At 37.5% G+C, this 13,197-nt stretch overlaps 1 protein-coding gene and 1 long non-coding RNA gene across 3 annotated transcripts; both read right to left on the reverse strand.

Moving 5' to 3' along the window:
- Positions 1 to 3,143: 3,143 nt before the first annotated feature.
- LOC133858290 (uncharacterized) lies at positions 3,144 to 5,680 on the reverse strand. The gene is made up of 4 exons (XR_009898502.1): positions 5,460 to 5,680; positions 5,182 to 5,288; positions 4,569 to 4,629; positions 3,144 to 3,449 (listed from the first exon to the last, which is right to left on the reverse strand). It is a non-coding gene; the product is annotated as an uncharacterized LOC133858290 (long non-coding RNA).
- Positions 5,681 to 8,022: 2,342 nt separating this feature from the next.
- Positions 8,023 to 10,784, reverse strand: LOC133858288 (probable polygalacturonase). Of its 2 annotated transcripts, none has more exons than XM_062293728.1 (6): positions 10,382 to 10,784; positions 9,529 to 9,843; positions 9,313 to 9,424; positions 9,052 to 9,229; positions 8,900 to 8,970; positions 8,023 to 8,755 (listed from the first exon to the last, which is right to left on the reverse strand). In XM_062293728.1, the coding sequence occupies exons 1-6, from the start codon at positions 10,403 to 10,405 to the stop codon at positions 8,061 to 8,063; spliced, it is 1,395 nt and encodes a 464-aa protein (XP_062149712.1). In that variant the 5' UTR covers positions 10,406 to 10,784; the 3' UTR covers positions 8,023 to 8,060. The 2 variants fall into 2 exon arrangements, with proteins under 2 accessions (XP_062149712.1, XP_062149711.1); XM_062293727.1 differs by lacking the exon at positions 10,382 to 10,784 and adding an exon at positions 10,166 to 10,330.
- Positions 10,785 to 13,197: the final 2,413 nt, after the last annotated feature.

A 13,197-nucleotide genomic window follows, 5' to 3' on the forward strand; every position in this document is an offset into this window, starting at 1 on the left:
CCATACGTAACGCGGGTTATGAGCTAGTATAGATAATTTAAATTCGGGTTAAGAAGTCTACGGTTACAAGCCAAGACGAACCAAGAAAAAATTCATTATGAAAAGATGGAAAGTAATGAAAGAAAAATCACTTAATCCCAAAAACTTCAATTGACCCAAAGAATTAGGAAAAGGGAAAAACTTCTCTTAATTCTCGGAGTGCCGTGCGGCATAACACCATGTGAGAAAACTAGAAAAGTCTTCCTGAAGTCTTTGCGCTGTTTCTCTAAATGGCCGAAATAGATTTTTCTTCGATATCAAGTGAATTGTTCGGTCAAAGTTTATCCAAGAAGCTAATGCTATGTTTGTTTTAACGTAAAATAGTTTTGTTGTAAAATATTTTTTGACATTTGATTCGCACGAAAAAATTACAAAAGGTAAAAATGCAATTGTTGCCGAAATCCGGCAACATCCGGTTGCCGTTGTTGGATTCCGACGAATATGTTTGGCCGGATTCCAGCCATTTTGGCCAAAACTGGCTGGATCAGTGGCTGAATCCATCCAGATACGACCGTATTCCGACCATTTTGGCCAAATTCGGTCGGATCTGTGGCTGGATCCATCCATCCGGTTGGATCCCAGCCATTTTGACCGAATCCGACCAGATCAGTTGTCAGATCCATCCACATCCGGTTGGATCCCAGCCAGATTCGACCGGAATTTGGTATCCGATGACGGTGGCCGGATGTCGCCAGATTCTGGCGCGTGCAGTATTCTGGTGGCCAGATGTTGCCGGATTCCGGTGCCGCCTGGATTCCAACAATCGAGTATTGTCGGGTTTCAGCAATCAGATATCAAACGTACGTGCAATAACAAAGAGTTTAATTCCAAAAAACGATTTACGGTTTTAAAAACCGTAAATCGTTTTCAAAAATTAAGGAAACTTTTACCGTCAAACCGAAAATGATTTTCGTTGACCATTATTTTTGCCCCTACCAAATACCGTAAAATGTCGAAATTATTTTTCAGAAATCATTTTACTCCGAAACAAACGGATCGTAAGTGAAAACAGAGACATGTAAGTGTGATAAAATGTAAGGAGTTTAAGGAGAAGCACAAAATCAACAAGGAATGGGCCCATGCTTCACTTGAGAAATACAAGTCAACCATGCTACAACTAGCGTCAGAAAAATAGGATAATTCTACAAATATATAAAGTGTTCATAAAAATTAAAGTGATTTTTAAAATTATCATTAAATGTGTGATTTTGAAATTAATGATGATTTTGATTAAATAATAATTTTAAAATTTATCTCATTTTTTAATGACATTTGATAGACTTTTAATGTACATGTAAAATTATTTGAAAAAATATGCCATGAACGGTCAACAGAGACGCCGGGTGTTTAGGCAAATCATTTTTTTTTTTCTCTTAATATTAATAAGAATTCATCCATATGATGTAAAAGTATAAGATTTTTTTTTTTTGGTTGACGAGAGGAAAATGAAGAAACTTGTACAATAATGTGAAAAATTGATTGACGTGACATCAAGTAAAGAAAAGTTTTTGCTCCCTTCCTTTTTCTCTCTCTCTCCAAAACCTCTCCAAAAGCCAGTTTTTGTTCGCCGAGGAGCGGGGCTAGCCCCCCTCCTCCCGGCCTTTGTTGTGTCCTCTTAGACCCTCGGGGCTTTAGAGGTTTTGATTCCTCCCTGGGTTGGTCCAATGGAGGCTAGAGTCTCCCAACCAATAGGGTTGTGGAGTTTTGTCCCCCCGGACTTGTTCCGGTGGTGGTTTTAGTCCCCTAGTCCGTTTTGGACTATGGTGGTTTTGTTTCTTTATTTGTTTCTCGTTGTTTTTTCTGTTTTGTTTGGTAAAAACACCCATTCAGAGGCCCTGAAGCGGAGAAGCTGTTGTTGGTGCCGCCGGTGGGTAGATCTGGAAGAGGCTTAAATTCACAATTTTCTTTGCTGCCAGATCTACTCAGTTCCATCCATGTTCTGACGACACGCGCCACCCAGCCGCCCCCGTCGTCGTCCTCTGCTCCCTCCACCGTCCTTTCCGGTCGAGTCGCTCAAAGGTCATCGGCGCGTGGTGTGCACGTGCTTGGGGTTTTCCTCCCTCTGGATAGGCGTGTGTGCCACGCTCGCATCTTTTGCCGGTTCTGGTTGTGGCCGAGGCTTTCCGGTGGTCGTCCGCTGCTGCGGCTCTTTCTGTGCCTCACGCGACGTCGCCGGTGGAGGCGCGTGGGCTCCACGCGCCGTCGACGACAGTTTTTCCTCCGACGGCTGCCTCTTTTTTGGGTGCTCTATGGTATTCTGTCCATCATCTGGCGGTTTTACTTTGTTTTTCAGGCTTAACACTAGTCATTGGCTTTTTAGCCCAGAACGTGTGGCCTTCTCCCAGATCAAGTAACAGTTTTTATACTTCCGTAGAGGCACCCTTCTGTTTGGCTTGGGTTTCTTCGTAGCAACTGCCTATGATGGTTTGAGAGTTTTCTTCCCTAGATTGCTCCGCGCTCGATCAACCTAGTCATTGGTTTCCTGCCCAAATCGTGTGGCCTTCTCCCAGTTCAAGTAAAAGTTGTTTATGCTGTTGTAGGGGCACCTTTCTGTTTGGCTAGGTTTTGTTGTTAGCAATCTGTTTGTGGACTCATGATGTGTGTACACCTATACGGTGGTTGAATTATGTACACCAATCTTGGTGGTTTCTTATGAGTCTTTAATGAAAAGCCTATAACTCTCTTTCAAAAAAAAAAGTAAAGAAAAGTTTTAATTTTTTAATTTTTTTTTTGAGTAAAGTAAAAAACGTTGTTTGTTAAGGTAAACAAATGAATTTGATTTTTTTTTTAGAAGAAAGAAGAATACATTACCAAAGGAATACACTAATTTGCAAATTTAATAGCCACAATACGTAGGATGCCAGAGGTAACAAGTGTTTTGTACTCTACCTGAACCATACCTCACATGAAACATAGGATTCATAGAGATGTGACGACCCGTTTTTTTTTTTTTTTTTTTTTTTTTTTTTTTTTTTAAAACATACAAACGGATCTTCACAGTGGCACGACTATATGTCGCTCAGCCAACATAACGTACACGTTCCATAACATGTACCTGATATTCAGAGTTACATCTAACACAGCGGAATATAATAATCAATGTGTAGCGGAACATATATCAATAGTTGAAATATATCTAATACATAACTGTTATCAATAACAAGAATCGTTTACATGTCTAACTGATTAAAGCTTATAAAACATTTTACTATAATTACATATCAAAATACAGGCTCATCAAATACGTAAACCACGTAGGACACGAGCCACAAATAAAATATCCAAAACACAGACTACCCATGAGTCCGTGATTTATGACTGGCGCGATGTGCTCCAATCATAGCATCCCATACGCTAGGTGGACGAGTCAATATCTATATCCACAGAACCTGCAACCAAAACATCAATGTCTGCACGGTTGCGGGGGTTGCCGCATCCGTACAGGTGGAATTATGAGCCCACCGCCTTAGCATAAATAATTACACTAAGACCTCAGAGGTATACTATTCACTGAGTTTTCGCAAAGAACCAACTTTTCATTTTTTTATAATCTCGCGTACACTATAACAGCTACCAATTTATTAACTTTTGTTTGAAAATCCCCATAGCTGATACAGCAAACACCGACTATTAGAAAACATTTAAAATATACTATGCAGCTGAGATTATACGTAGAAGTTCCATTGTGGGAGATAATTATATACATTCTCACCTACTATAATACTTTTACAATTGATGGCTCAATGCTTTTAAATCAATTATGCAGATTATCATGAAAACAACTATAAGAGACCTGTAAAAGCATACCCTATATATCAAATCATGAAAACATCTCACTCATAAAAACAATGTTATGCATACCCAATTGCCAACCCGATCCATAACCTATGCCAATGGGGACTCTGGCCCAAGGGTCTTCCACAGCCTATGCCAATGGGGACTCTGGCCCAAGGGTCTTCGACTACCTATGCCAATGGGGACTCTGGCCCAAGGGTCTTCCTCAGCCTATGCCAATGGGGACTCAGGCCCAAGGGTCTTCGACTACCTATGCCAATGGGGACTCAGGCCCAAAGGTCTTCCACAACCTATGCCAATGGGGACTCAGGCCCAAGGGTCTTCGACAGCCTATGCCAATGGGGACTCAGGCCCATGGGTCTTTAACAGCCTATGCCAATGGGGACTCAGGCCCAAGGGTCTTCAACAACCCAATGCTCTATGCTCAAAACTTTATATACTTTCAAACCCCATGCTCATGCTTAAATACTATACACTTAATTTCATGATCGTGCATTTAACACATGCTTTCTTTATAAAACATAAACAGTCCTACATATCATTTCTTAGACAATTTGCATAACTTAAATCTCCAACTTATACTCACTCTAAAATCACATATCATATTTATACTTCAAAACATCATCATAATTTCAATATACTCAACATACAGTTGGTTCAGGTTTGTAAAACAATGTATATTTTGCAATTCATCATATATGAAAATAATACTTCTCAGTGAGTAGAATACTCACCTTGGCTGTGCGGATAACACGCTCAACTATAGATTCCTAGACAACGTCTTGCGATGAACCACTGCATTTCACAATGCAATAACGCATTAAAACTAAATTGAAACACTTTTAATTGTAAACACCACATAGGTTCTTGGTTTGTCTCATGGATTCATCTTTATGACAACCTAAGTAATTTCTAGGGCTTACTTGTATTACCCATTAATTAATTAGGCCAATACCTAGAACTTTCATAGGTTTATAATAAAGCAAACCTCTATTTTATACATCTCATTAACATTAAGACCTAACTTCCTAAATACCCATTTTCCATAGAACCCATAAATAACCTAGGATTAATTAACACACTAAACGCAATTAAACCACTAATTAATAATCTATGGTTTAAACACCTAAAAGCCCCAAATTTAACTCAACTCATCAAATATAGAGTTTATGCCCATACTTCAATAATTAACAAAATTGAAGTTCTAACCCAACAATAAAACAACTCAAAGCTTGATTATCATGTAGGAATTTGTTGCAAACAAAGACCCCATAGCAATTCCAAGAATTTCATCACATATCCAAAATTTAACCTAACTTCGAGAAATATTATAGTTTTCAAAATTACCTCAAGATACTCGATAAATCAGACCTTTGATGTTGATAATCGTTACTCAAAGCTTGAAAATGATGGAAACTTTCACTAGGAAGCAAGACCCATGCTCAAATCTCAAGCTTCAAGTGAAATGGTAAAGACAAGTGAGAATTTCAGAATTTTTAACTCACCAAATCAGCCCCTATACTCTTTCCTATGCACTACCATAGCTAATTAGAAGTGTAAATCCATGCTTAAACCATGATCTGCGTGAAAGAGGACAAGGGAGCAAAAGAGGGTTGAGAAATTACCTATGGTTTCAGCCCTTTAAACCCTTAATTGTTCCTTGTCTTCAATGAGAAATCCAACTGATACCCATGCCAAGCTTCACGTGTTGAAGAGATGAGAGTTGGGAGAGGGCTGAGCTCACGTGTAGGGTGGAGAGAATGAGGGCTGGAGTGAAACAAAGAGGGAAAACAAAAGGAGACTTGCGGTTTTAATTCCTAGGAACCGAATGCCTTTTGTTTTCACAAGTGAGGTCAAGCCAAAAGTGAGGAAAAGTCAAAGGAATGGGCTCTATGTTTATTTAAAAACCTGCTGGAACTGAATGTGGTGTCTCCTATTTAGGGATGTAATCGAGCCGAGCCGAGTCGAGTTTGAAGATTTCAAGACTGGCTCGTTTATGAGTCGAGCCTAAATAGTCGAGCTCGAATTCGAGCCGAGCTATAAATTACATGTTCAAGCTCGGCTCGTTTAAAACTCGGGCGAGCTCGAGCTCAAGCTCGAGTTCGTTGAAAATGACATTCGAGCCGAGCCGGGTTACTAGACAAGCTCGGCTCAACTAGAGCTCGATGTAAACTATTAAATTTTTTAATGAGTGATCAAAGCAGAATTCAAGCCCAAGGTTATGAACAACCTCTATGCATTTATTAATAACATAAATATATAATATGTAAGTATATAAGGCATATTATAAAATATATTATTGCATATTATAAAATATATTACATAACTATAGTTTATAAGTAACAAATTAATAATATGTTATTATATATAACTACAGAGTATAAACAATGGTATATGTATAATGTGAACAAATAGTAAGTCTAATATATTCTATATAACTAAGTAACTATAATATAAGTATAATATATAACTATTGTTAACCATGTGTGATGTGATATATGTGTTTATATATATATGCTAACTATGTAATATTGTTATATTGTTATATACTAACTATTAATAACTTAATATGTTAATTTAACATACTAAATATTGTTATCAAAGTATTATAATTAATATGTAATACTATATATATTATACTATGTTTACTATTTACTAATATATATGTAAGATATGAACGAGCTAACGAGTCGAACTAACGAGTCGGGCGAGCGATCTGGTCGAGCTTTAAACGAGTTGAGCTCACGAGCCCCTATCGAGTTTTGTCGAGCGAGTCGGGTATGTATCACTTACTAATCGAGCGGGTTTCAACAGTAACGATCGAGTTTCAACAGTATCGAGCTCGAGTTCGGATCAGGCTAAACCGAGCGGGTATCGAGCGGGCTGTCGAACGGACTGGCTTATTTACATCCCTACTCCTATTCTCCAAGTGAGTGAATGAAAATGAAATGGGCTTTAACCATTTATCACACACTTGGGCCTACATTGTAAACTTTTTTTTTTCTTTTTTTTTTTTTAATTCTCTTTTACTCGTGGGCTACCATTTCTAAACCATACTAGTCCATAAAATAAAATAAAACTATCTTGTATTATTTACCACCTTAATTCCACCTATTATTAATTAATTGTAATCAATCTATTAATAATATTCTACTTTTGTCTCTTCACTTTTCTTAATTAAATTCACAAGTGTAGTTTTACCATACTAAATGGGCTTAATATTATTTAATTCCTAATAAATTTATTAAATAATTTCTTGAACATTACAAGAGAGACATAAGAAGCAGTAATGTTATTACAGCAAAGGGTCGAGGGTGAGAGAGACACCAAACTTAACACAAATAAACTTTTTCAACCAAATCAGCTTAGCAGTGGCATTGGCAAGAGACGTGTACTCCGCAATAACGCTGGATCAAGCAATAATGGGTTGCTTCTTAGAACTCCAAGAAATTATGTTGGGACCAAAATCAAATAGCCACTAGTGGTGCACTGATCATCCAGACAACCTATCTAATTAACATTGGAAAGGGCATGTACTGACAGAGACTAAATTGGGAATGAGCAAGCATAAATGCGAGGTATGTTTAAATTAGCGAAAAATGCGTTTGGTAGCAGTTCAATGAGAAATGCGAGTGTTATTCCAAAAACACTTACCTTCTTTCTTGGAGCAGTTACACCAAAGTAAATTGGTTTCGTTCAGCCAAGTGCTCCAATCCAGATGCTTCACCATTGCAGTGAGGATATTAAGCATAAGCTGAATAAATGTTATGAAAAAAGCTCATTTGATGCTACTTTTTCTGATAGAGCCAATTAAAATCTGCAAATCAGGCATTATCACTTTTTACATTTCTCGTTTCTCATTCACGTACTTTTTGTGATTTGTTTAAGATAAGTACATTTTCTACCTCGAAATTCATGGAATTTTCTATTTGGGCAAGTATATATATATTCTGGGAAGTTGTGGAACATTGGTACCATAAGCTGCTTGGCTTGTATATTGCAATCAGTTTTTTGGCTTGCACACACATAGATGATAGATGACCTGCTGTCTGCATGAGAAAACGGTTTAAACATTTCCAACTTTCATTTCCTTTTAACTAGCTTGGATGTAGAAAAAAGGAACAAAGCTAAAAGAAGAACAAAAATTGGAAAATCACTTTTATTTGGTTCAATTTTCTTAAAGAACCCAGCTATTTCAAAATATATTACAATCTCACACGAAGGCATTAGGCAGCGGCAGCAGAACATGTCTTCAACTGAACATTTTCAATGGGCAGCTTATCCTCAGGAAAGTAACAAGCATAACCTCCTTTCTCAGTCAACAAACTGCACGGCTCAGGAGTCACATTGCTTGTCACCCCCACAATATCAGTACACTTCCATTGCAATTCGTTTGGCTTTGCAGTCAACGTAAAAGTCGCATTAGAAATGCATATTCCTGAAAAAGGATCATTAGAGATTCCTTCAAGTCTTGCTGAATAAGTAACATTCTCTGCCACCATGTCTTTATAATTAATTCCATGAATCTCTGGAATGGCTTTTGGATCGAATCCATTGTCAGGGTGCTTATTATAATTACCCATCATCAAGAAAACATACTTGGCTGTCTTCAAGGTCAATCTTCTCACATAAATGTCATTCACATAAGCTCCTCTTCCGATAGCAGTCTTGATACTAACACCTGCTTGCATATTAAGGGCTGTGATGTCTTCAGCTCTAACATCTTGAATTCCACCAGACATTTCACTGCCTAGAGCAATGATAGCATTGTCAGGTGAAATGCAGGTAAGCCTTCTGATGACAAGCTGCTTTGTGGGCATTCCAAATCTAATTCCAGATTGATCAATACCACTTTTCACGAAAATGCAGTCATCCCCTGGTGCTATGAAGCAGTCCTCAATACGAGTGTTTGTGCATGAATCTGGAAAACAAAGCCAAAAAACAAAAGAAGTATCGTTTGCATTAATCAGTGAAGTGGACATTCTCATTGTACGGGATCTAAATTCAGTAATTATTGAGTCTGATACGTATCAAAGAGAGCAGTTAGTTCAAGAGGCAAACAAACCTGGCTCTATCCCATCAGTGTTAGGAGAGTCAATCGGTGCAAGGATCGTCAGCCCTTGGATTAGTATATCACTGCAATCAGAGTCACAAAAATATGAAACTATGATCATGTGTGCATTAAAGATAAACTTAATAGAAAAAGTGTGCTCAAACCTGCTATATACTGGATGGACAAACGTGAATGGAGAGTTAATTAGTGTAAGATTAGATATCTGGATTTGATTAGAGTACATAAGCTCAATCATGCCTGGTCGGCTCACATTCAAGAATCCGCCACTATTATACTTTGCCCACCAAGTTACACCCTGGCCATCAATCGTGCCATTGTTGCCTAATCATCCATCCAAATGAAGAACACGGTCAACCAAAATGATCATACTTGCATGTAATTCTGAAAAATCATTCTGTAATTACCGGTGATTACGACGTCTGTGAGATTTGTACCAAAAATAAGACTGCGGAACCGTCCACTAAATGCTCTCCCATAAGAAGGCAATGGAGGAATTTGAGGCCATTCTGATTCATCCTGTCCATTTGATCGTGGATGTTTGTGGCAAGTGATAGTATCATAAACATATAATCAACGAAGAGGGGGAACATAATGCGATGTGGGAAAAAAGTCATCCTTACCTGAGATGCGAGAATAAGAGCATCCTTGTGGAGAAAAAGAGTAAAATGGCTAGTGAGACTAAAGCTCCCAGTTAACCATTTTCCCGGGGGTACAATAAGCAGCGCCCCACCATCTGATGCATACTTGCTGAGGCTATCAATTGCAGCCTTGAAAGCCTTTGTGTTTGATGTTTTTCCATCGCCAACCGCTCCAAATTCCGTCAACACCGCGCTGTGCTTTCGACAATTGATTGCCTGGTACTGCAAGGTAGACGAAAGCTTAACTGTACATTCTGCGACTCCCAATATAAGGATTGCTGAGATGATCTGAATAACCTGTTTATCAAAGAAAAAAAAATCCAGTTTTTTTGTGTCACCTTTAAATTCTTCTTTATAAGACAATTACAGAAGCAAAAGCTAGAAATAAATCTAAAGGGTTAAAACTTAAAAAATGTTTTACCAGGCCAACAGCAAACAGAGCTTTTACTTATATCAAAACCGAAAGACCCATCACAAACAAGTTTATATACAAAAGCTAGAAACCACTGTATTAAAACCGAAAGGTCCATATCAGAAAGCAGCAAAAGCAGTCTGTTTTGTGAGATTAACCAGAACCATATTATTCATCAGAAAAGCTGAGCGTCGAGGGAAACCATACATGGGATGTTCTGAATTTCAGACACGGCTCCATGGTCTGAGAAGATAATATTTACAACTGTTTTGCATTGCAGAACAGTGAGGGAATTTATAGTCGGAGATAAATATGGATAATCGACGCCAACTGTTTTCTTTAACTGTTGAGAATTAACTAACTTGTTGAACGTTTCAAACATGCCATATATAGCGGTGAATTAAAGTAAATAAAAGTGGCAACCTGCTTGGTGTGCGAATGCAACATAATATTGGCGTAGAGACAAGTAGCGCCTATGCTATCACTCGTAAGAAAGACACCATGCTTATTTAAAAAATTCAGCTCCCTAGTGGCGTTAGCCCCCACGGCCTTGTACTCTGCCTCAGCGAGTCAGCGCTAGCTAATGCTGGGATACTCCTTAAAACTTCAAGATATTATTAAGTTAACCTTCCCAATTAGTGTTGCAACAAAAATTGATTTTAGGATCACCAAATAAGCCCAAAAAAGAAATAAAAAAAATAGTAAATATAGATAATTTAGATTCGGCTTAACAAGTCTACGTTTACAAGCTAAGACGAACCAAGAAAAAATTCATTATGAAAAGATGGAAAGTAATGAACGAAAAATCAATTAAATCCAAAAACTCCAATTGACCCAAATCTCATTCTCACAAAGAATTAGAAAAGGGAATCTCGGAGTGCCGTGCGGCATAACACCATGTGAGAAAACCAGAAAAGTCTTCCTGAAGTCTCTGCGCTGTTTCTCTAAATGGCCGAAATAGTTTTCCTTCAATATCAAGTGAATTGTTCGGTCAAAAGCTTTTCCAGGAAGCTAAGTGAAAACAGAGACATGTAAGTGTGATGAAATGAAAGGAGTTTAAGGAGAACCACAAAGTCAACAAAGAATGGGCCCATGCCTCACTTGAGAAATACAAGTCAACCATGCTACAACTGTCATCAGAAAAAATATGCCATGAAAGACGCTGGGTGTTTTGGCAAATCATTTTTTTTTTTTTTTTTTTTTTTTTTAAAACCACTGATTTCTCCATAAAAAATTGATCGAGGTTTTCTACAACGACGATAGACTTGCTCGTCGTTTGTAACAAAACAAAATTCAGATTAGAATCATTCATAACACTCGAAAGATCAATATCATAGACATCGAAGGATAGGAAATTAGCCATGTTCATGTTTGGAGAGGCGGGGACGAGTTCGCCGAGCTACAGGCGTGCATCGTGCCCAATGACGATGTTGGAAAGAAGCAGTACGTTATCTGGTCGATCGCAATATTTTTTTAAAAATAAAAAAATAAAAAATAAATTTTTGTTTTTTTCAGTTTTTTTTTAAATTAATTTTTTATTAATTGAAAAATGACACGTGACTGGGGTATTATGAGGATATTTCGTCAAAATGAACATTTTTCAAAGGTTTTGATAGTTTGAGGAGCCAAAGTATAAGCCTTGGTAGTTTAAATGGGCTATCCGAAAATAATGTAGCAATTTATGAGGCTAAATTGTATTTTCTCCCTTAAATAAATTTCAAACATTTTGGGAGAAACGCGAGTCTAAAGGCTAAAGCCATGAAGGTCTTTGAGGAGGAGCACAAACAGAAGACTGCTATGGAATTGCTTTAACAGTATCTCTAGTTCAAACTAGAAGAAGAAAAAGAAACCAAGAAGGCTTCAATCCCATTTTCCATGGCTCTCTCGGTACTCCTCTCTTCCTTTATCTCTCATCACAACATTAGTAACATTTCGATTGTTCAAGCCTTCCCTCGTGTATTTGGGAGGAGAATTGTAGCCGGATGAACCTGGATCTGTTCCCAGGAAAGAGAAGGATCCATTGAAAGTTGAAACCTAAGCCTAGTGGGATGCCTCTCACTTTTTGTTTTTCCTTTTCTTTTTTAAAGTTTTCTTTTAAAATAAAATTATTAAAAAAATATATATATTTTAAAGTGATGTGTCAAAAAGGCCGATGCGGCACTAACGGATATCAAAAATTTGGACGGAAAACTCACGGAATGACCTATTTTAAATCCACGAAAAAATGAAGAAGTAAAAATTGATTTTTAAAAAGTGAGGTACAAATTTCAAATCACTCGTTGACTCAGAGATTTATGATAAATTTACCTAGAGAAAAATGAAGAAACTTGTACAATAATGTGAAAAACTGATTGATGTGACATAAAGTAGAGAAAAATTTTAATTTTTTTTTTTTGAGTAAAGTGAAAAAAGTTGTTTGTTGAGGTAAACAAATGAATTTGATTTTTTTTTTTAGAAGAAAAAAGAATACATTGCCAAAGAAATACACTAATTTTTAATAGCCAAAATACGTAGGAGGCAAGAGGTAACAAGTGTTTTGTGCTACCTGAACCATACCTCAAATGAAACATGGGATTCATAGAGAGATATAGGAAGCACTAATGTTATCACACCAAAGGGTCGAGGGTGAGAGAGACACCAAACTTACGCAACAAACTTCTCAACCAAATCAGCTTAGCAGTGGCATTGGCAAGAGACATGTACTCTGCATTAATGCTGGATCAAGCAATAATGGGTTGCTTCTTAGAATTCCAAGAAATTATGTTGGGACCAAAATCAAATAGCTACTAGTGGAGCGCCAATCATCTAGACAACTTATCCAATTAACATTGGAAAGGGCATGTGATGTACTGACAGAGACACTAAATTGGGAATGAACAAGAAAAAATGCGAGGTATGTTTAAATTAGCGAAGAATGCGTTTGGTAGCAGTCCAATGAGAAATGCAGAGTATTATTCCAAAACACTTACCTTCTTTCTTGGAGCAGTTACACCAAAGTAAACCGGTTTCGTTTAGCCAAGTGCTCCAATCCAGATGCTTTACCATTGCAGTGAGGATACTACGCATAAGCTGAATAAATGTTATGAAAAAAGCTCATTTGATTCTACTTTATCTGATTGAGCCATTTAAGATCTGCAAATCAGGCATGATCACTTTCTACATTTCTCGTTTCTCATTCACGTACCTTCTGTGATTTGTTTAAGATATGTACATTTTCTACCTCGAAATTCAGGGAATTT

This window comes from Alnus glutinosa, chromosome 1 (assembly GCF_958979055.1).
Source record: "Alnus glutinosa chromosome 1, dhAlnGlut1.1, whole genome shotgun sequence".
In the NCBI taxonomy this organism is placed as follows: Eukaryota; Viridiplantae; Streptophyta; class Magnoliopsida; order Fagales; family Betulaceae; genus Alnus; species Alnus glutinosa.

Coding starts and splice junctions, on each gene's coding strand:
- LOC133858288 (XM_062293727.1), bottom strand. CDS start 10,198: ATGGAGCCGTGTCTGAAATTCAGAACATCCCAT. Junction 9,425..9,528: donor CTCTTATTCTCGCATCTCAG/GTAAGGATGACT, acceptor TCAAATGGACAG/GATGAATCAGAATGGCCTCA. Junction 8,756..8,899: donor CACTGATGGGATAGAGCCAG/GTTTGTTTGCCT, acceptor TTTGTTTTCCAG/ATTCATGCACAAACACTCGT.